Source organism: Sinohyriopsis cumingii, chromosome 7 (assembly GCF_028554795.1).
Source record: "Sinohyriopsis cumingii isolate HCF-2022 chromosome 7, ASM2855479v2, whole genome shotgun sequence".
Classification (NCBI taxonomy): domain Eukaryota; kingdom Metazoa; phylum Mollusca; class Bivalvia; order Unionida; family Unionidae; genus Sinohyriopsis; species Sinohyriopsis cumingii.
The window spans coordinates 137,974,161-137,991,667 of NC_142967.1; the positions used below are offsets into that span (position 1 = coordinate 137,974,161).

Sequence of the window (17,507 nt, forward strand, 5' to 3'; positions counted from 1 at the left end):
GTGGAAATACAAAGTGCTCATTAAAATAATATTCTTGGAAATAGAGACTTGAAATTTATAGTGAAATTTCAAACGAGGATATATTCATGGATTGTATTATTTTGATCCAAAAAAAAGACTGTTAGTACATCACCACTACATGGGCCACCACAGGCACATCAACACTTTTATCATTGGATTTAATTTGGATTTCCACTAAAGTTTATTCAGAACTTCTTTATTCATTAGAACTTGTGTCTGAAACTCTAGTGTTATTTGGGATTTAATTGCAATACCAAAAGTTCCATTTTTACACTTTCACTTTGTATTCTATGAAATAAATTATTTGCTGAATTTTACAAAGCTTGTTGCTTTTCACTCTTTTCTATTATTTAGTTCAAGACTATAGAGTTGCATTAGATTTAATTCACAATATTAGAAGTGACTCTTTAATTTTCACTTTGTAACTTAGAGAAATAAATTTAATATTGATTTTTAGTAAACTTGTATCATTTCATTCTTTTACTTAAAGATCACAGCCCCCCCCCCCCATAGTACTTGAAATCAGGTGCATGAAAGATAACTATAACTATTTTGACACTATGATGTGTCTTGTTTCTTATTTCTTTTAAAGAATTTTGGCGTGGTTAGTTGCACTACCATCTCGTGCTATTTTTTTTAATTACAGCATGTATTTGAGCTGTATGACTTCAAATCAGCACAACAGAGACTGTACATTGTGATTAATTTTAACTGATGGTATTGATATAGCACAACATCCCGCTTGTTTGTAACCCACTACCAATTTTTTAAAAAAAAGGCTTCAATGATATAAAAAATTAACAAAGCTTACGTTGTTCACTGATGTGTGTGTGTGTGTGTGTGTGTGTATTTGTGTTTGTGAGTGTCTGATTAGGATCTTTAACACAGCTTTAACAATTTTTCAGTCATATCGCTATGATGTCAAGCACTGGAGCATCATGCCACAGACATTTAGCACCTAGTCACATTACCCTGATACCTGTCCGACCAGTCCTAGCACTAACCTGTTAATGCTGAGCGCCAACGAGGCAGCTGCAAGTAAAGGACAGTGAGCAGTCTGTTTGCTTGTTTACATTGAGAGCTTCCATTTTCTTTGAAACTCCATTAAGTCGACAGTGTTAGGGACTTTTTTGAGACTGTCAGGTTCAAAATTATAAAATCAATCAACAAAAAGACTAAGTTTTGTGCCTTTTATATCCTTGAAGATTTTCGTTTTTTTTTTTAAATAGGTGGGAGGGGGTATAAACAAAGAAGAAGGTGTGGGAATACTACATTATTGTAATTGCAAATAGATAAGAACATTAATTAGTTGCCACCAGAACAGGAAATTATTTATTAATTTTTTTGTGTTTTAGTTTATAAAACTTAAAAAAATTAAATGTCCAACACATTTAAAGGCTTTTTGAAGCACCCCTATTAACGGGATTTGCCAAAACACTACGAAAAAAAAATTAAAGTAGTGGAACAAAAAATTAAGCATTTTTGTGCATGCAGGTTTGATTATAGATTTTGTTGAAAAAATTAAAATTAAAATTTCTTTACAATTTGTCGTCGTTGTTCACTTCTAACATGCTGGAATATACTTCAACCAAGTTGTAACATACTTCTAACAGATTTGTCTAAAACACTTGGTAAATTTTGCCCCGTATCTAGAAGTTTAACTTAGTAATATTTATTGTTCCTTCATTTTGTATACTGCATTTAATTATATGATTGATGCAAAATATTACTGCATTATGTTACTGTCACGCATTAGAAAATTGCAACTTATTTTAGCATAACATGGACAAAAGTTCACTTCTTTTTGTGATATTTGTAAATTAATTTGTTGAAATAGTATTGATGAATAAGTGACAATTAAAAAAGAGCCATGTATTTGAACAGTTTACGCTAATGTTTAAATCAATTGACAAATAACAGTACATTACACGCCGAAAGTGTCGTTATTTTAAGAAAACCATTTTTCTTCTATTGGTGTTCTTTGCCTTAGACCTATTCACCACTAAATCAATAGCTGCCTATTTTTGTCCCCTATACAGCCATCCAGTGCTTCATTATGTCAGATGCAAGTCATTAAAAAAATTTGGTAAAGGTATCTAATTATACAAGTCAGGTTATTTTGTGGAAACTATTTTTCTCTGCTTTCAGTTCTTGTGACCTTGAACCTGGACCTTTTGAGCCCAAAGTCATTAGGTTTCCTTCTCCCAAATACAATGTACTGAAGGAGCCTATTAATGGAAGATGGTGGAGATCCTGAGTTATTAAGAAGAAACAAAATAGGGGCCAGATGCACGGACATATTTAAGTATGTACAGAAGGACATCATAATATGCTCCACATTATCGTTGGCATATAGAAACTAAAGCATTTGCATTCTGTATATACTAAAATTGTGGCATTCAGTTAAAATAAAATAAAGCCTTGTTTAAATTTGGACATATATTGGTGAAAATTAAAAACACTTTCAACATTTTTTACATTTTTTTTACTTGGGAACCTCCAGAAATTACATATGCAGGAGGTGTTACAAAAGTGTAAGCTGTGCAGTGTGTGTGTGCATGTGTGTGTGTGTGTGTGTAAAAACTGGCTGAATTTTTGTGTACATATTTTATGGCTGTCCCCCTACTCCATCATGATTATGCAGTTGCATGTAAACGATATAATTTATTTTGAGGCACCTACAGCAAAACGAAGTGTGGCAGCTCAGTGGTTAGCAAAACTGACTTTTACATAGGAGTAATGGGGTTTGATTCCATGGTTACCATTCTACTCAGAAAAAGTCCCTTTAAGAAGTATCAGATTACATGGTATCATTCTACTCAGAAAAAGTCCCTTTAAGATGTATCAGATTACATGGTATCATCCTACTCAGAAAAAGTCCCTTTAAGATGTATCAGATTACATGGTATCATTCTACTCAGAAAAAGTCCCTTTAAGATGTATCAGATTACACAGTATCATCCTACTCAGAAAAAGTCCCTTTAAGAAGTATCAGATTACATGGTATCATCCTACTCAGAAAAAGTCCCTTTAAGATGTATCAGATTACATGGTATCATTCTACTCAGAAAAAGTCCCTTTAAGAAGTATCAGATTACATGGTATCATTCTACTCAGAAAAAGTCCCTTTAAGATGTATCAGATTACATGGTATCATCCTACTCAGAAAAAGTCCCTTTAAGAAGTATCAGATTACATGGTATCATTCTACTCAGAAAAAGTCCCTTTAAGATGTATCAGATTACATGGTATCATCCTACTCAGAAAAAGTCCCTTTAAGAAGTATCAGATTACATGGTATCATCCTACTCAGAAAAAGTCCCTTTAAGATGTATCAGATTACATGGTATCATCCTACTCAGAAAAAGTCAGTTTAAGAAGTATCAGATTACATGGCATCATTCTACTCAGAAAAAGTCCCTTTAAGATGTATCAGATTACATGGTATCATCCTACTCAGAAAAAGTCCCTTTAAGAAGTATCAGATTACATGGTATCATTCTACTCAGAAAAAGTCCCTTTAAGATGTATCAGATTACATGGTATCATCCTACTCAGAAAAAGTCCCTTTAAGATGTATCAGATTACATGGTATCATTCTACTCAGAAAAAGTCCCTTTAAGATGTATCAGATTACACAGTATCATCCTACTCAGAAAAAGTCCCTTTAAGAAGTATCAGATTACATGGTATCATCCTACTCAGAAAAAGTCCCTTTAAGAAGTATCAGATTACATGGTATCATCCTACTCAGAAAAAGTCCCTTTAAGATGTATCAGATTACATGGTGTCATTCTACTCAGAAAAAGTCCCTTTAAGAAGTATTAGATTACATGGTATCATTCTACTCAGAAAAAGTCCCTTTAAGATGTATTAGATTACATGGTATCATCCTACTCAGAAAAAGTCCCTTTAAGAAGTATCAGATTACATGGTATCATTCTACTCAGAAAAAGTCCTTTAAGATGTATCAGATTACATGGTATCATCCTACTCAGAAAAAGTCCCTTTAAGAAGTATCAGATTACATGGTATCATCCTACTCAGAAAAAGTCCCTTTAAGATGTATCAGATTACATGGTATCATCCTACTCAGAAAAAGTCAGTTTAAGAAGTATCAGATTACATGGCATCATTCTACTCAGAAAAAGTCCCTTTAAGATGTATCAGATTACATGGTATCATCCTACTCAGAAAAAGTCCCTTTAAGAAGTATCAGATTACATGGTATCATTCTACTCAGAAAAAGTCCCTTTAAGATGTATCAGATTACATGGTATCATCCTACTCAGAAAAAGTCCCTTTAAGATGTATCAGATTACATGGTATCATTCTACTCAGAAAAAGTCCCTTTAAGATGTATCAGATTACACGGTATCATCCTACTCAGAAAAAGTCCCTTTAAGATGTATCAGATTACATGGTATCATTCTACTCAGAAAAAGTCCCTTTAAGATTTATAGGAGATCAAACCATGTTTATATGAAAGAAGAGAAACTTAGTGAAATCTTAAAAATGAATTATTACTTCATGATGAACAATGCTTTTTTATATTTCTTTTATTATTGATCCCTATATATATATATATATATATATATATATATATATATATATATATATATATATATATATATATATATATATAGAACAATCACATTAAATTCATTGGGTACCTGTTTTTGCTGCAAGACAGAGCACTAATTTAAAGTCACAACAAAATAGGAGTTAAATCGATATTCTGAGCATGCCTCTTAACCCCATCCCTAAACCCCCAAAAATAAAAAATGCACTAAAGTATACCATAGTAACGCATACTGTGATTGATAAGCTACCAAGTTTGTTGACAGTACTGTGAAATATATATCATAATAGGTTTAAGAAATTTGAGGAACAATATAAATTTTATCTGATTTAATTTGCATGCATAATTTCATGAACATTAAATCTCGGCTTGAATCTACTGACTCTATTCGATCCTGTACATGCAGCACAAAATGCAAAATTATCCAGTTTGTGTCCTTCTTTACTTCATAGAGAATATATAATATCCATTTTATAACAAATACTCAATAAAACTTTATGTAATTTAATGAAAATTCCAAACATCTGACAAACATAAAAGCATAAAAGTTCAAGAAATTGAAATGTCACCGTGTTTCCAAGCACACATATCCTTGACTTACATTCGCAGCTATTCATCCATAAAAATATTCAGCATAATGTATCAATCATGAAGGCACTGTATTATCTCCCCTTAGACACTTCATACTGACTGGACAGATTAATGTAAAAGTAATTATTGTGTACCATTTAAATATTAGCCATTTCATGAATAAAAAAATATAAAAATATCACATTTTTTCATTCTATTGATCACAATTACAGTTCATTTTTCCAATTAGCAAACGAAACACAAGAACACAAAGTTGTTACTGATTTTCATACATACATATATATATATAACTATTGAATAAACTATCTGCAGGTCAGTCCCTACTTTCTCAAAACCTATTTTAACTGTATCCATTTGAAGTGATATTTTAACATGTATTAAGGTAAACCAATTAGTGTGTTAAGGATAGAAATTTTTTCAGGTCAATAAAAGTCTTATCTCATAATACATCTCCACAGTCCTCCCATATCACCTGGGCAAACCTCCCTTATCATTTATGCAAACCTCCTTCATTACTTGGGCAATACTCCCATATCACCTAGGCAATCCTCCTGTACAACCTGGGAAAACTCACTTATCACCTGGGCAATCCGCACATATCACCTGTGCAAACCTCCTTTATCACCTGGGCAATCCTCCCATATCACCTAGGCAATCCTCCCATATCATCTCACTGATCATCTGGGCAATCATCACATATCACCTGCATAAACCTCCCTTGTCACCTGGGCAAACCTTCCTATCATATCACCTAGGCAATCCTCCCACATCACCTCACTGATCACCTTGGCTGACTAACATTCATGAAAGTGTGACTTGAGTTTCTTCTTGGAAATTTAAATTTTTGTGACCTTTTATTGGAAATGCATGACTGCTTCTGTAAAAAGGTGCCATAAAGCACTAGATACATACCTTGTCTGAGAATTTGTTGACGGATAAATCTATGGTTTAGTGCATGCCCCCCAACCAAAAAAGCATGATGTGATTTTCCTTTGAAAGAGACAGTATTCTCTCCCTGCAATGTGCTTTCAAAATATTAAAGAGCAATACCATCTTAAGTTTGTATGGACTAATGATCAGCATGTAGTTTTCGTGGTATCAAATTCTAGTCAATAAAACAGGACTCCTTAGGGTCAGACATGCTGCACCGGTAAAATATTTTTACCTCAAGCTTCCCTCTCTTATGATCACTATCACAGCAATGATGTGGTAGATGAGAGAGTGAAATTCATTAACTCAACTTCGAGCTGTTTACATACTGAGAAGATACCAGCTTTGTTTCGATAAAGCCTGTTTCTCTGTCATTGGCTTTTTTTAACTCTAAATCTCAAACTGTCAAAGGCTTTTTGTTTTGACATCAATATTTAATGACACTGAAAAACCTAACTGCAGTGGAATTAAGGTTACTTCTACATATAGGCAAAAGGATGTTGACATCTTTGATTCAGATTTACACTTATACAGTGTTAGCGAGGAGTAACTTATCTAATCAATCCAATTATTGCAGATGATGTCTTTGTTTTGCTTTTTGTATCAGAAGTCCATGAAATGAAGTTACCTAGACTATACATTTTTGAACCAAGTCATGAAATTTTGATACCCATAAATTTAAAGTGATTCAAAGAAAAATTCAATTCAAGTAATTTTGTTAATTGGAATCATATTTTTTTTAAAAATAACAATTTAAGACATTTGCAAAAGTAATTGCTTTTGATGGTAGTGGTCACAGATCACTTTTGATCCAGTTTCCTGCGCTGAACCTTTAAAACAACCTGCATCAAGCCTCCAAAACAATCCCTTTGAGAACACAGTAAATGCATGTTTTGTTGTTTTGTGCATGCATGAATCTAGTCTATACTTACAAGTCTGATCTCATTAAAAACTGCATAGATTCGGATATGCTGATTGGCTAGCAGATCTAGGTCTATGCAGTTTACAAGGAGTAATCAGTAGAACAAACAGTCTATATCCTGGTACATTATATATCTGGGACTATGTTGTTTGTTGTTGTTGTAGGGTTTAACGCCATTTTCCATCACAAGATAGGCTACACATGGCTGCCAGTATTACTGGTGGAGGAAGAACTTGGGAAAACACTGGAAAGAACCACTAACCCACGAGAAGCTACTGGCAAGCTTTCTCACATACCCACATTGGACGAGCCTGAGACTTGAACCCACGCTGACAGAGGTGAAATTGCAGTGATCCATAATGGTGAGCGCTTTAGACCACTTGGTCACTCAGGGCCCCCTATGTTGTTGCAGCTGGACCTGGCTTTTATGAGAGTATATATTATATTTATGTGTACAGTGTCCAGAAACCATAACTATTGCATCAAATAATCCAGTCTTCCATCCTCCATTTCTTTGTCTCCAACTTTACTCATGTGTTGTTTAAATGTGGTAGGAAATACTCCAGTATTTAGGAGGATTTTGTTTTTCAGATGTGAGGATGAAATATCCTGGGCTTCCCTCAAGGTTTTAGGACAATGTTTCCATGGACAATATTTTTTGTCCCAAGATACTTCAGTTTAAATCTTTAAAAGTACTTTTTCATAATCTCCAGAATGATTTTATTTGAGGACTACTGGACGGAGAAGAGGAAGAAAAATTAATTATTATTTTTTGTATGTGTGTGTGAAATTTGGATTTTTAATGTTGCTTTAAAAAAAATTCAGTCATATTGTTACAATGTCTGCAGTGTGGCAGTTCATAGTGATGACTAGCACTGGGGTATCATGCTGCAGACATGTAGGATGATGTCCCACCCAGTCACATTATCCTGACACCAGGCCAACCAGCCCTAACACTAACCTCTTAACGCTGTGCACCTAGAGCAGAAGCTGTTAGAACCTTTTTTTTTTTTATAGGTCCTTGGTATGACTTGGCCAAGAATTGAACCTGTGACCTCCTGCATCTAAGGTGGATGCTCTAACCACTAGGCGGTTATTATGTATTGTAACAATACATGTATTGTGTGTGTTTGTGTGTGTGTGTGTGTGTGAGTGAGAGAGAGAAAGAGAGAGAGATTATTTCTATAACATCTGCCATTACTGATTATATAAAATACATATGATTATCTAATTTGTTCACAGCTTGTTTTACTACTCTTAATTCCAATTCTCATACCAAAATAGTCTGGATAAATGAAAAGCTAATTTCATTTTTGAGTTTTTATTTATGTCTTCCAGTGTATATATGATCCCTTTAGAATTGCAAACCAGATTTGCGTATAAAAACAAATTGTGCAGATTCCTATTTTTAGAACCGAGACAATACTCTATTAAGCTTTTGTGAACCTTTACACATATAATGTACATCCATGAAACAGAAAAGTTACATTACATTGTCAACAAATATATCATTCATATAAAATATAATTAAAAAAAACTATTGTTACATATCATTTGCACTGTACATAATGACATAATGTTATCCCTATTACCGTGGAATATCTTGCATGATTGTGTAATATTTAAATATAACATACAATGCTCATCACATTTTGAAGAATAAATTGAGTTGTTAGCAAACATCTGTATTATTTAGTTTTATGATCTATTACAATGCAACAGTTGCAGTTAATAAATACCCAAGTGCAGTAGACAAACTCTTTAAAGTAGTAACTTGTATTTACTTGCTTACAGGACGAGTCCAAATGCAAACTGCACTGAAAAAATCTGCCATTGCAAAATGTGCTGGCAGATCTAGTTCTATGCAATTCATTAGGAGAAATCAGCAGAACAAACATAGACCTTGATATGCTGGTGCATTATGCAATGGCAGATCCAGGTTGGTGTTGTTAGCAGTTGGGCTCGACTTGTTGGCAAGTATGTATGGTAACAAATTTTGTTGCTTTAGCACATAAGGAATAAAATAAAAGTTGCTCTGATGCTCCAGTGGACTAAAATAATTTCCAGGAATTGAAGATAAGACCATTTCTTCCTTTTATATGCTGAGTGTTGAAACCATCTTTGGCATTCTTTTCCAAAAACAAAATGTTCAAACTTCACCATTTTCATTTATACCATGACATGATAAGAAAAACCTCATGTTGATTCACAAGGAATAGCAATAACATGATTTTCAAGATGGTCACTGTCTGGCAGCAATACTGGATATCAGATTGGCACCTGGATTTTCATTTAAGATCAACTGTACATCATAAGAAGTCTTCTGGTGAAAACCCCACATCAATATGACCTGGTAAAGCAGAGTTGTGATAAGAAAATTTTTAAGATGGCTGCTCTCTTGGCCTTATGGGACTTCAGATTGGCACCATTTTCATTTAGGATCAACTAGACATCATAAGAAGTCTTTCAGCAAAAACTCAGTGTTAATATGATCATCCATTCAGGCGAAGCAGCAAGAACAAGATTTTAAAGATGGCTGCTCTGGTGGCCGATTGGCACCACTATCATTTAGGACCAACTAGACATCATAAGAAGACTTATGGTGGCACACTACAGTACTGTATATTGCACAGGGTTTAATTATTAAAGAAAAATAATTCCCAGGATTTCCTCACTGGTAATCCTGGCTATTTAAAAGAAAGACCTTGTATATCTTAGATATAGTTAAACAAACTTTTAATTTCCTTTATGTTAATAAATGATTGATAATGGAATTTGGCTTATGGAATATACAGCTTGGCCTTACTTCAGATGTGCACCTGTAAAACAAAACTGCTAGCTCTGCTTAGTAATTTTCTCTTCCTGGACTTCAAAGGTCAATTGTAAAAAATGAGCTGATATATTTTGTTTACTTTTTATATATTCATTCATTGCACTTTAAGAAGCTGGCATTGCTGACTCAAGCAAAATTAATTTTCCCTATTTTAATACCTGCTTAATTACTTTGGATTAGTTATTTTTTTTCAATGACATTGGGGGCAGTGATTTTGATGAGATGTGTGCCTAGATCAAGAATGATTTCCACAAGAAATCTATGCCATAGTATGTTAACATAGTTTAGAGGAATGTCAATATTCTCTCCACTAGGCATGTTGCAAATGCAAACAACTTCACATTACACACTGTCACGCTATCAGAAGTATGTAATATCTGTGGATTGCCCTATGAAAGTGAAAACCCCATCTTGATATGACAATCCATGCAGGGGGAGTAGCAATAATATTTTCAAGCTGGATAACAAGATTTCATGATAACTTCCATTGTGGCCATATTGGACACCAGATTGGCACCATTTGCACTGAGGCCCATATAATCATATTAGAATGTCTATAAGTGAAAACCCCATGCTGATATGACCATCTATTCATATTAGAAAGTGTTTTAGGGAAAACCCCATGTTGATATGACCATCTATTCAGGCACAGTAGCAATAACATGATTCTTAAGATGGCTGTCATGGTGGCCATATTGGACACCAGACTGGCATCCTTTTATTAGGACCAACTAGACATCATAAGAAGTCTTTCAGTGAAAACACAGTGGTGATATGACCATCCATTCAGAAGGAGTACATAAAATTTTCAAGATGGCTGGATGTCTAAGCAACACTGTTTTCATTAAAGACCAATTAGACCATGGGATGAATATGTACATGTCCAGCTTACTGGGCTTCTTTGGAACAAAACCTGTAAGATAGCAGCTCACACAGGCAAATACACATACTATATTTGTTTGTTTTTTGACCACATATCCAACACCAAACTCAACAGTCTGTATCATTTTGTAACAGCACATATCAACACTAGATCACATGTATCACATACACAACACCCAATTCAGTAGTCCATATCTATAATAGTATGATGGCCACAGATCAGCTCTAGATCTAATAGACTACATACCAACACCAAATACAACAGTCCATATCTATCACTGTATCATCCACACATCAACTCTAGATCTAGATCACATGGACCACATACTGAACACCAAATTCAATAGTCCATATCACTGTATCTTCCACATATCAACTCTAGATCACATGGACTACATACCCAACACCAAATTCAGTATTTCATATCACTGTATCTTCCACATATCAACTCTAGATCACATGGACCACATACCCAACACCAAATTCAATAATCCATATCACTGTATCTTCCACACATCAACTCTAGATCACATGGACCACATACCCAACACCAAATTCAATAATCCATATCTATCACTGTATCTTCCACATATCAACTCTAGATCACATGGACCACATACCCAACACCAAATTCAATAGTCCATATCACTGTATCTTCCACATATCAACTCTAGATCACATGGACCACATACCCAATACCAAATTCAATAGTCCATATCACTGTATCTTCCACATATTAGCTCTAGATCACATGGACTACATACCCAACACCAAATTCAGTATTTCATATCACTGTATCTTCCACATATCAACTCTAGATCAGATGGACCACATACCCAACACCAAATTCAATAATCCATATCACTGTATCTTCCACACATCAACTCTAGATCACATGGACCACATACCCAACACCAAATTCAATAGTCCATATCACTGTATCTTCCACATATCAACTCTAGATCACATGGACTACATACCCAACACCAAATTCAGTATTTCATATCACTGTATCTTCCACATATCAACTCTAGATCACATGGACCACATACCCAACACCAAATTCAATAATCCATATCACTGTATCTTCCACACATCAACTCTAGATCACATGGACCACATACCCAACACCAAATTCAATAATCCATATCTATCACTGTATCTTCCACATATCAACTCTAGATCACATGGACCACATACCCAACACCAAATTCAATAGTCCATATCACTGTATCTTCCACATATCAACTCTAGATCACATGGACCACATACCCAATACCAAATTCAATAGTCCATATCACTGTATCTTCCACATATTAGCTCTAGATCACATGGACTACATACCCAACACCAAATTCAGTATTTCATATCACTGTATCTTCCACATATCAACTCTAGATCAGATGGACCACATACCCAACACCAAATTCAATAATCCATATCACTGTATCTTCCACATATCAACTCAAGATTACTTGGACCACATACCCAACACCAAATTCAATAATCCATATATATCACTGTATCTTCCACATATCAACTCTAGATCACATAGACCACATACCCAACACCAAATTCAATAATCCATATCTATCAATGTATCATCCACACATCAACTCTAGATCACATGAACCACATACCAAACACCAAATACAACAGTCCATATATATCACTGTACCAGCCACACATCAACTCTAGATCACAATATATAATGCTCACTTGCAATTAGAAGTAGAACAGTGCTGACCTTCAACTAACTTTGCATGTGATGGCAATCTAGGTCAGTTATGTTTTCGGGTAAATGCAAGTTGTACAGTACACCCTCACTATAAGGCCCTTCATTATAACACTGTTCATGCCGCTGTTGTAAGGCATGTATAGCCATAGATTCCATTTCATTAGGTCCAACCCATGGCCTGCACATGGCTCAGTCTTTCACACTGTGTGGCCCATGGCCATGTAGGCAGTCCTTTTAAAAATATGCATTGTAATCAATATGTATAATTATTGATATATAACTGTTTTTGGTTATGCAGCCCATGACTTTAAGCATGTTGTTTTGGCACACAGTCAAAAAAGGTTTGACAGCCCTGCATTTGGTGGTAGTACAATATGTACCATGTACCTCATTATAAGGTAATCTCACTTTATGATGGTACATTTTATGACCCCCATAAACAGCATTAAAATAAGGGAACACTATATTAATGATTTCACTATAAGGTAATCTCACTATAAATGTTTAATTATTACCACGATAAACAGCATTAGAATAAGGGAGCATTGTATCACTTTTTTTATTATAATGAAATCTCACTATAAGGTGTTAAACTATATGACCCCCATAAAAAGCATTAAAATAAGGGAGTATTGAATCAATGACTTTATTATAAGGTAGTGTCTCTATAAGGACGTAAACTATGACCCCCATAGACAGCATTAAAATAAGGGAATACTGTATCAGAGACCTCATTATAAGGTAATTTCACTATAAGGTGGTCAAATCTATGACCCCCATAAACAGCATTAAAATAAGGGAATACTGTATCACTGACTTTATTATGAGATGATCTCACTATAAGGTGATAAACTCTTTGACCCCCATAAACAGTATTATAATGAAGGAGTACTGTACACAGGCTGATATTCTATTATTATCACTGTCACACAGATATCTCACACTGGCAATATAAATATTGAGAAATCCTTTAAATGTTTATGACATCACATCCAAAATAGAGTATTCTCAAAGGCAAAGATGCAAACAAAATTTATTCCCATTAGCACTTATGAAACAATCTGTCTTGAAAATAATCATTCTTCTTTAGGTATTAATGATTTAAATTAGACAATAATAATTTGAGACATACATGTCGTATTACATTAAATGTGACTAGTATATTAAAATCAATCATCGCTTCTAAAAGTAAATTGTTCAAGTTCAAAGATAAGGTACATTTTAAACTTAAGTACTTATCATTTTATAGCATGAAGGTGAATGAAGCACATGTATGACATCTGGTAGCATGTGATTAGTTGGATCATGTTCATTCTACACTGGGTAGCATCTGATTAGTTGTTCATGTTCATTCTACCCTGGGTAGCATGTGATTAGTTGGTTCATGTTCATTCTACCCTGGGTAGCATGTGATTAGTTGGTTCATGTTCATTCTATCCTTGGTAGCATGTGATTAGTTGGTTCATGTTCATTCTACACTGGGTAGCATGTGATTAGTTGGTTCATGTCCATTCTACCCTGGGTAGCATGTGATTAGTTGGTTCATGTTCATTCTACCCTGGGTAGCATGTGATTAGTTGGTTCATGTTCATTCTACCCTTGGTAGCATGTGATTAGTTGGTTCATGTTCATTCTACCCTGGGTAGCATGTGATTAGTTGGTTCATGTCCATTCTATCCTTGGTAGTATGTGATTAGTTGGTTCATGTTAGTTGGTTCATGTTCATTCTACACTGGGTAGCATGTGATTAGTTGGTTCATGTTCATTCTACACTGGGTAGCATGTGATTAGTTGGTTCATGTTCATTCTACCCTGGGTAGCATGTGATTAGTTGGTTCATGTTCATTCTACCCTGGGTAGCATGTGATTAGTTGGTTCATGTTCATTCTATCCTTGGTAGCATGTGATTAGTTGGTTCATGTTCATTCTACCCTGGGTAGCATGTGATTAGTTGGTTCATGTTCATTCTGCCCTTCTTAGCATGTGATTAGTTGGTTCATGTCCATTCTACCCTGGGTAGCATGTGATTAGTTGGTTCATGTTCATTCTACACTGGGTAGTATGTGATTAGTTGGTTCATGTTCATTCTACCCTTGGTAGCATGTGATTAGTTGGTTCATGTTCACTCTACCCTGGGTAGCATCTGATTAGTTGTTCATGTTCATTCTACCCTTGGTAGCATGTGATTAGTTGGTTCATATTCATTCTACCCTGGGTAGCATGTGATTAGTTGGTTCATGTTCATTCTACACTGGGTAGCATGTGATTAGTTGGTTCATGTTCATTCTACACTGGGTAGCATGTGATTAGTTGGTTCATATTCATTCTACCCTGGGTAGCATGTGATTAGTTGGTTCATGTTCATTCTACCCTGGGTAACATGTGATTAGTTGGTTCATGTTCATTCTACCCTTGGTAGCATGTGATTAGTTGGTTCATATTCATTCTACCCTGGGTAGCATGTGATTAGTTGGTTCATGTTCATTCTACCCTGGGTAGCATGTGATTAGTTGGATCATGTTCATTCTACCCTGTGTAACATGTGATTAGTTGGTTCATGTTCATTCTACCCTGGGTAGCATAACAGATTTATCTTTCATGATAATTATAATTTAAAATTTTCCTGATCTTAAGATTATACCAGTGATTATCTCTGATCATGAGCAATTCTAGACCAATGTACGATATTTTGCAATAAATATTTTTCAAGCTTATATTACACATTCAGCAATAAGCAGCCAATGGACGATATCAGGTATGTGCTGCGAGGATAAATTAGAGATGATATATCCCCCTGGCCCCTTGCTCACATACCGATTCATAGCCCAGCTCTCAAATTAATATTTATCCAAAAGTGTTTATGTTCCTGAATTCTTGTGTTGGTCATTTTTCAATTTTTTTGTGTGGTTTAAACATTGCATTTTGTTGGCACTGCAAAAACCACTTTTGTGCTGGGGTGCTGTAAAACATCATACATACATATATACATACATACATGCATGCATGCACACATACACACATAGATACAGACATACATACTTAGACATACATACAGAGATACATACATACATGCATACATACATACATACAGACAGACAGATAGACATACAGATAGACATACATAAATACAGACATACATACATAGATACAGACATACATACATACAGACAGACACACACACAACAGACAGACACACAGACACACAAACACACACATACATACATACATAGTATAGCACCCTCAATTCTTCAACTACTTATGATATCATCCTACTGGCCAGCACTCTAAATATTTCCTTTACTTGTGCTACACTTTGTTTCCATGGTAAGAAAAACATTGAATATGGAAACCTATGGAACTTGCCCGATACATGTATCAAATTTGGTTGAAATGTCTTGAGATAAAGCTCTAGAGAAAAGAACATTGATGGACGGACCAGACAGACTATGGACAGAAATATATCCTAGCTGGAAGAGGGGGAGGAGGGATAAAGATTTACCTCCCTGTACAACATCCATGATAAAATGAAGTTAAATGCAAATGTCTTTCTTTCTTTAATAATGCATGTATGCACCATACAACTAATATGATGTGGTTTTGAGGTGGCTCCAAACCATGGCTTACAGAAAATAGTACTTTATCATAATGTAATACAAAGCCTAGATTAATGCTAAGAAATGCAATACTTTTCCTGTACTGACTGATGTTGACACCACTGTACTGTGTCCCTGGTACCTGGCAGGCTATTAAACTGATGTTTACACTAATTTACTGTGTCACTGGTACCAGGCAGGCTATTAAACTGATGTTTACACTAATTTACTGTGTCACTGGTACCTGGCAGGCTATTAAATATATGTTTACACTAATTTACTGTGTCACTGGTACCTGGCAGGCTACTAAACTTATGTTACACTACTTTACTGTGTCACTGGTACCTGGCAGGCTATTAAACATATGTTTACACTATTGTTCTGTGTCAGTGGTACCTGTTATTAAATGTGTTTACACTATTTTACTGTGGCACTGGTACCTGGCAGGCTAGTGAAATAATGTTAACACTACTGTACTGTAGCACTGGTACCTGACAAGCTAACTGATGTTTGTGCTACTGTACTGTGGCAATGGTACCTGACCTGCTGTTAAACTGAATCACATTTATTTTCAAAGTGAGAAGTCACTGACAATTTTTGCATGCAGCTTTGATGATGGATGAATTCAAGAAACTGTAACTAGGTTAATGTTCTGCACAACATGTTTTCTCCTTGCCATTTATAAATCAAGAAACAATATGCAAACTGAGATAAAGAACTACTTTTATAGATTTTTTCTTCTTCTATTTTTTCATTTTGAAATAACTTTTATGATGACATATTGCGAACTCAATAGTTGCATGAAACTGGAGTTCAGATATAAAAGTCTTTCACATTCCTTTTGACCTAAAACAAAAGTGGAGTTATCTCCCATTAGGGAGAGCTGTGGAAGGAGGAGCTAAAAGGTCCTTGTATTCCCTCAGTGCTTCCCTGAGGGCCTTACACACACTGGGTGAGGGGGATGTTGTGCAGTCCACCAGAGAAGGGTATAACTGGATCACCTGATTCCACACACTCATCTCAACTGCAAGGAAATAAAAATGTTTGTTTTTTTTAAAAAGTGTTAACAGTATACACCACACAAATTTAATGGGTACCCTGAAATTTGAAAATTCTCTACAGCATAGACTGATGGATTATGATTTTACTAAAGTTTTACCTGAATAAACAAAATGTACTGATTTCATGAGAATAAAAAATATAATGATTTAAAATAACTATGGTCAGAAATACAGAAATTTGAAATAAAATTGCTTGTATCTATTACTCTGAAAAAATGCATCAGAAAAATAGATGAACTGTATTTATTGATAATTTTGACATGACATCATTCCTGTGATTCAACCAAACAAACACTGCTATCTGACTCATTCAAGTAGGCTCAGTTTTTATCCTATTTGACCTATGTCTTTGAT

General features: G+C 34.9%; 1 protein-coding gene across 1 annotated transcript in view; it reads right to left on the reverse strand.

Annotated features, from left to right (window-relative positions):
- Positions 1-8,351: 8,351 nt before the first annotated feature.
- LOC149796225 (protein MON2 homolog) overlaps positions 8,352-17,507 on the reverse strand; it is a 210,821-nt gene continuing 201,665 nt past the window's right edge. The window contains exon 18 of the mRNA XM_089966185.1: positions 8,352-17,116. Within this exon, the coding sequence (XP_089822311.1) occupies positions 16,956-17,116 (161 nt within the window). The 3' untranslated portion in view covers positions 8,352-16,955. The remainder of the gene's footprint in view (positions 17,117-17,507) is intronic.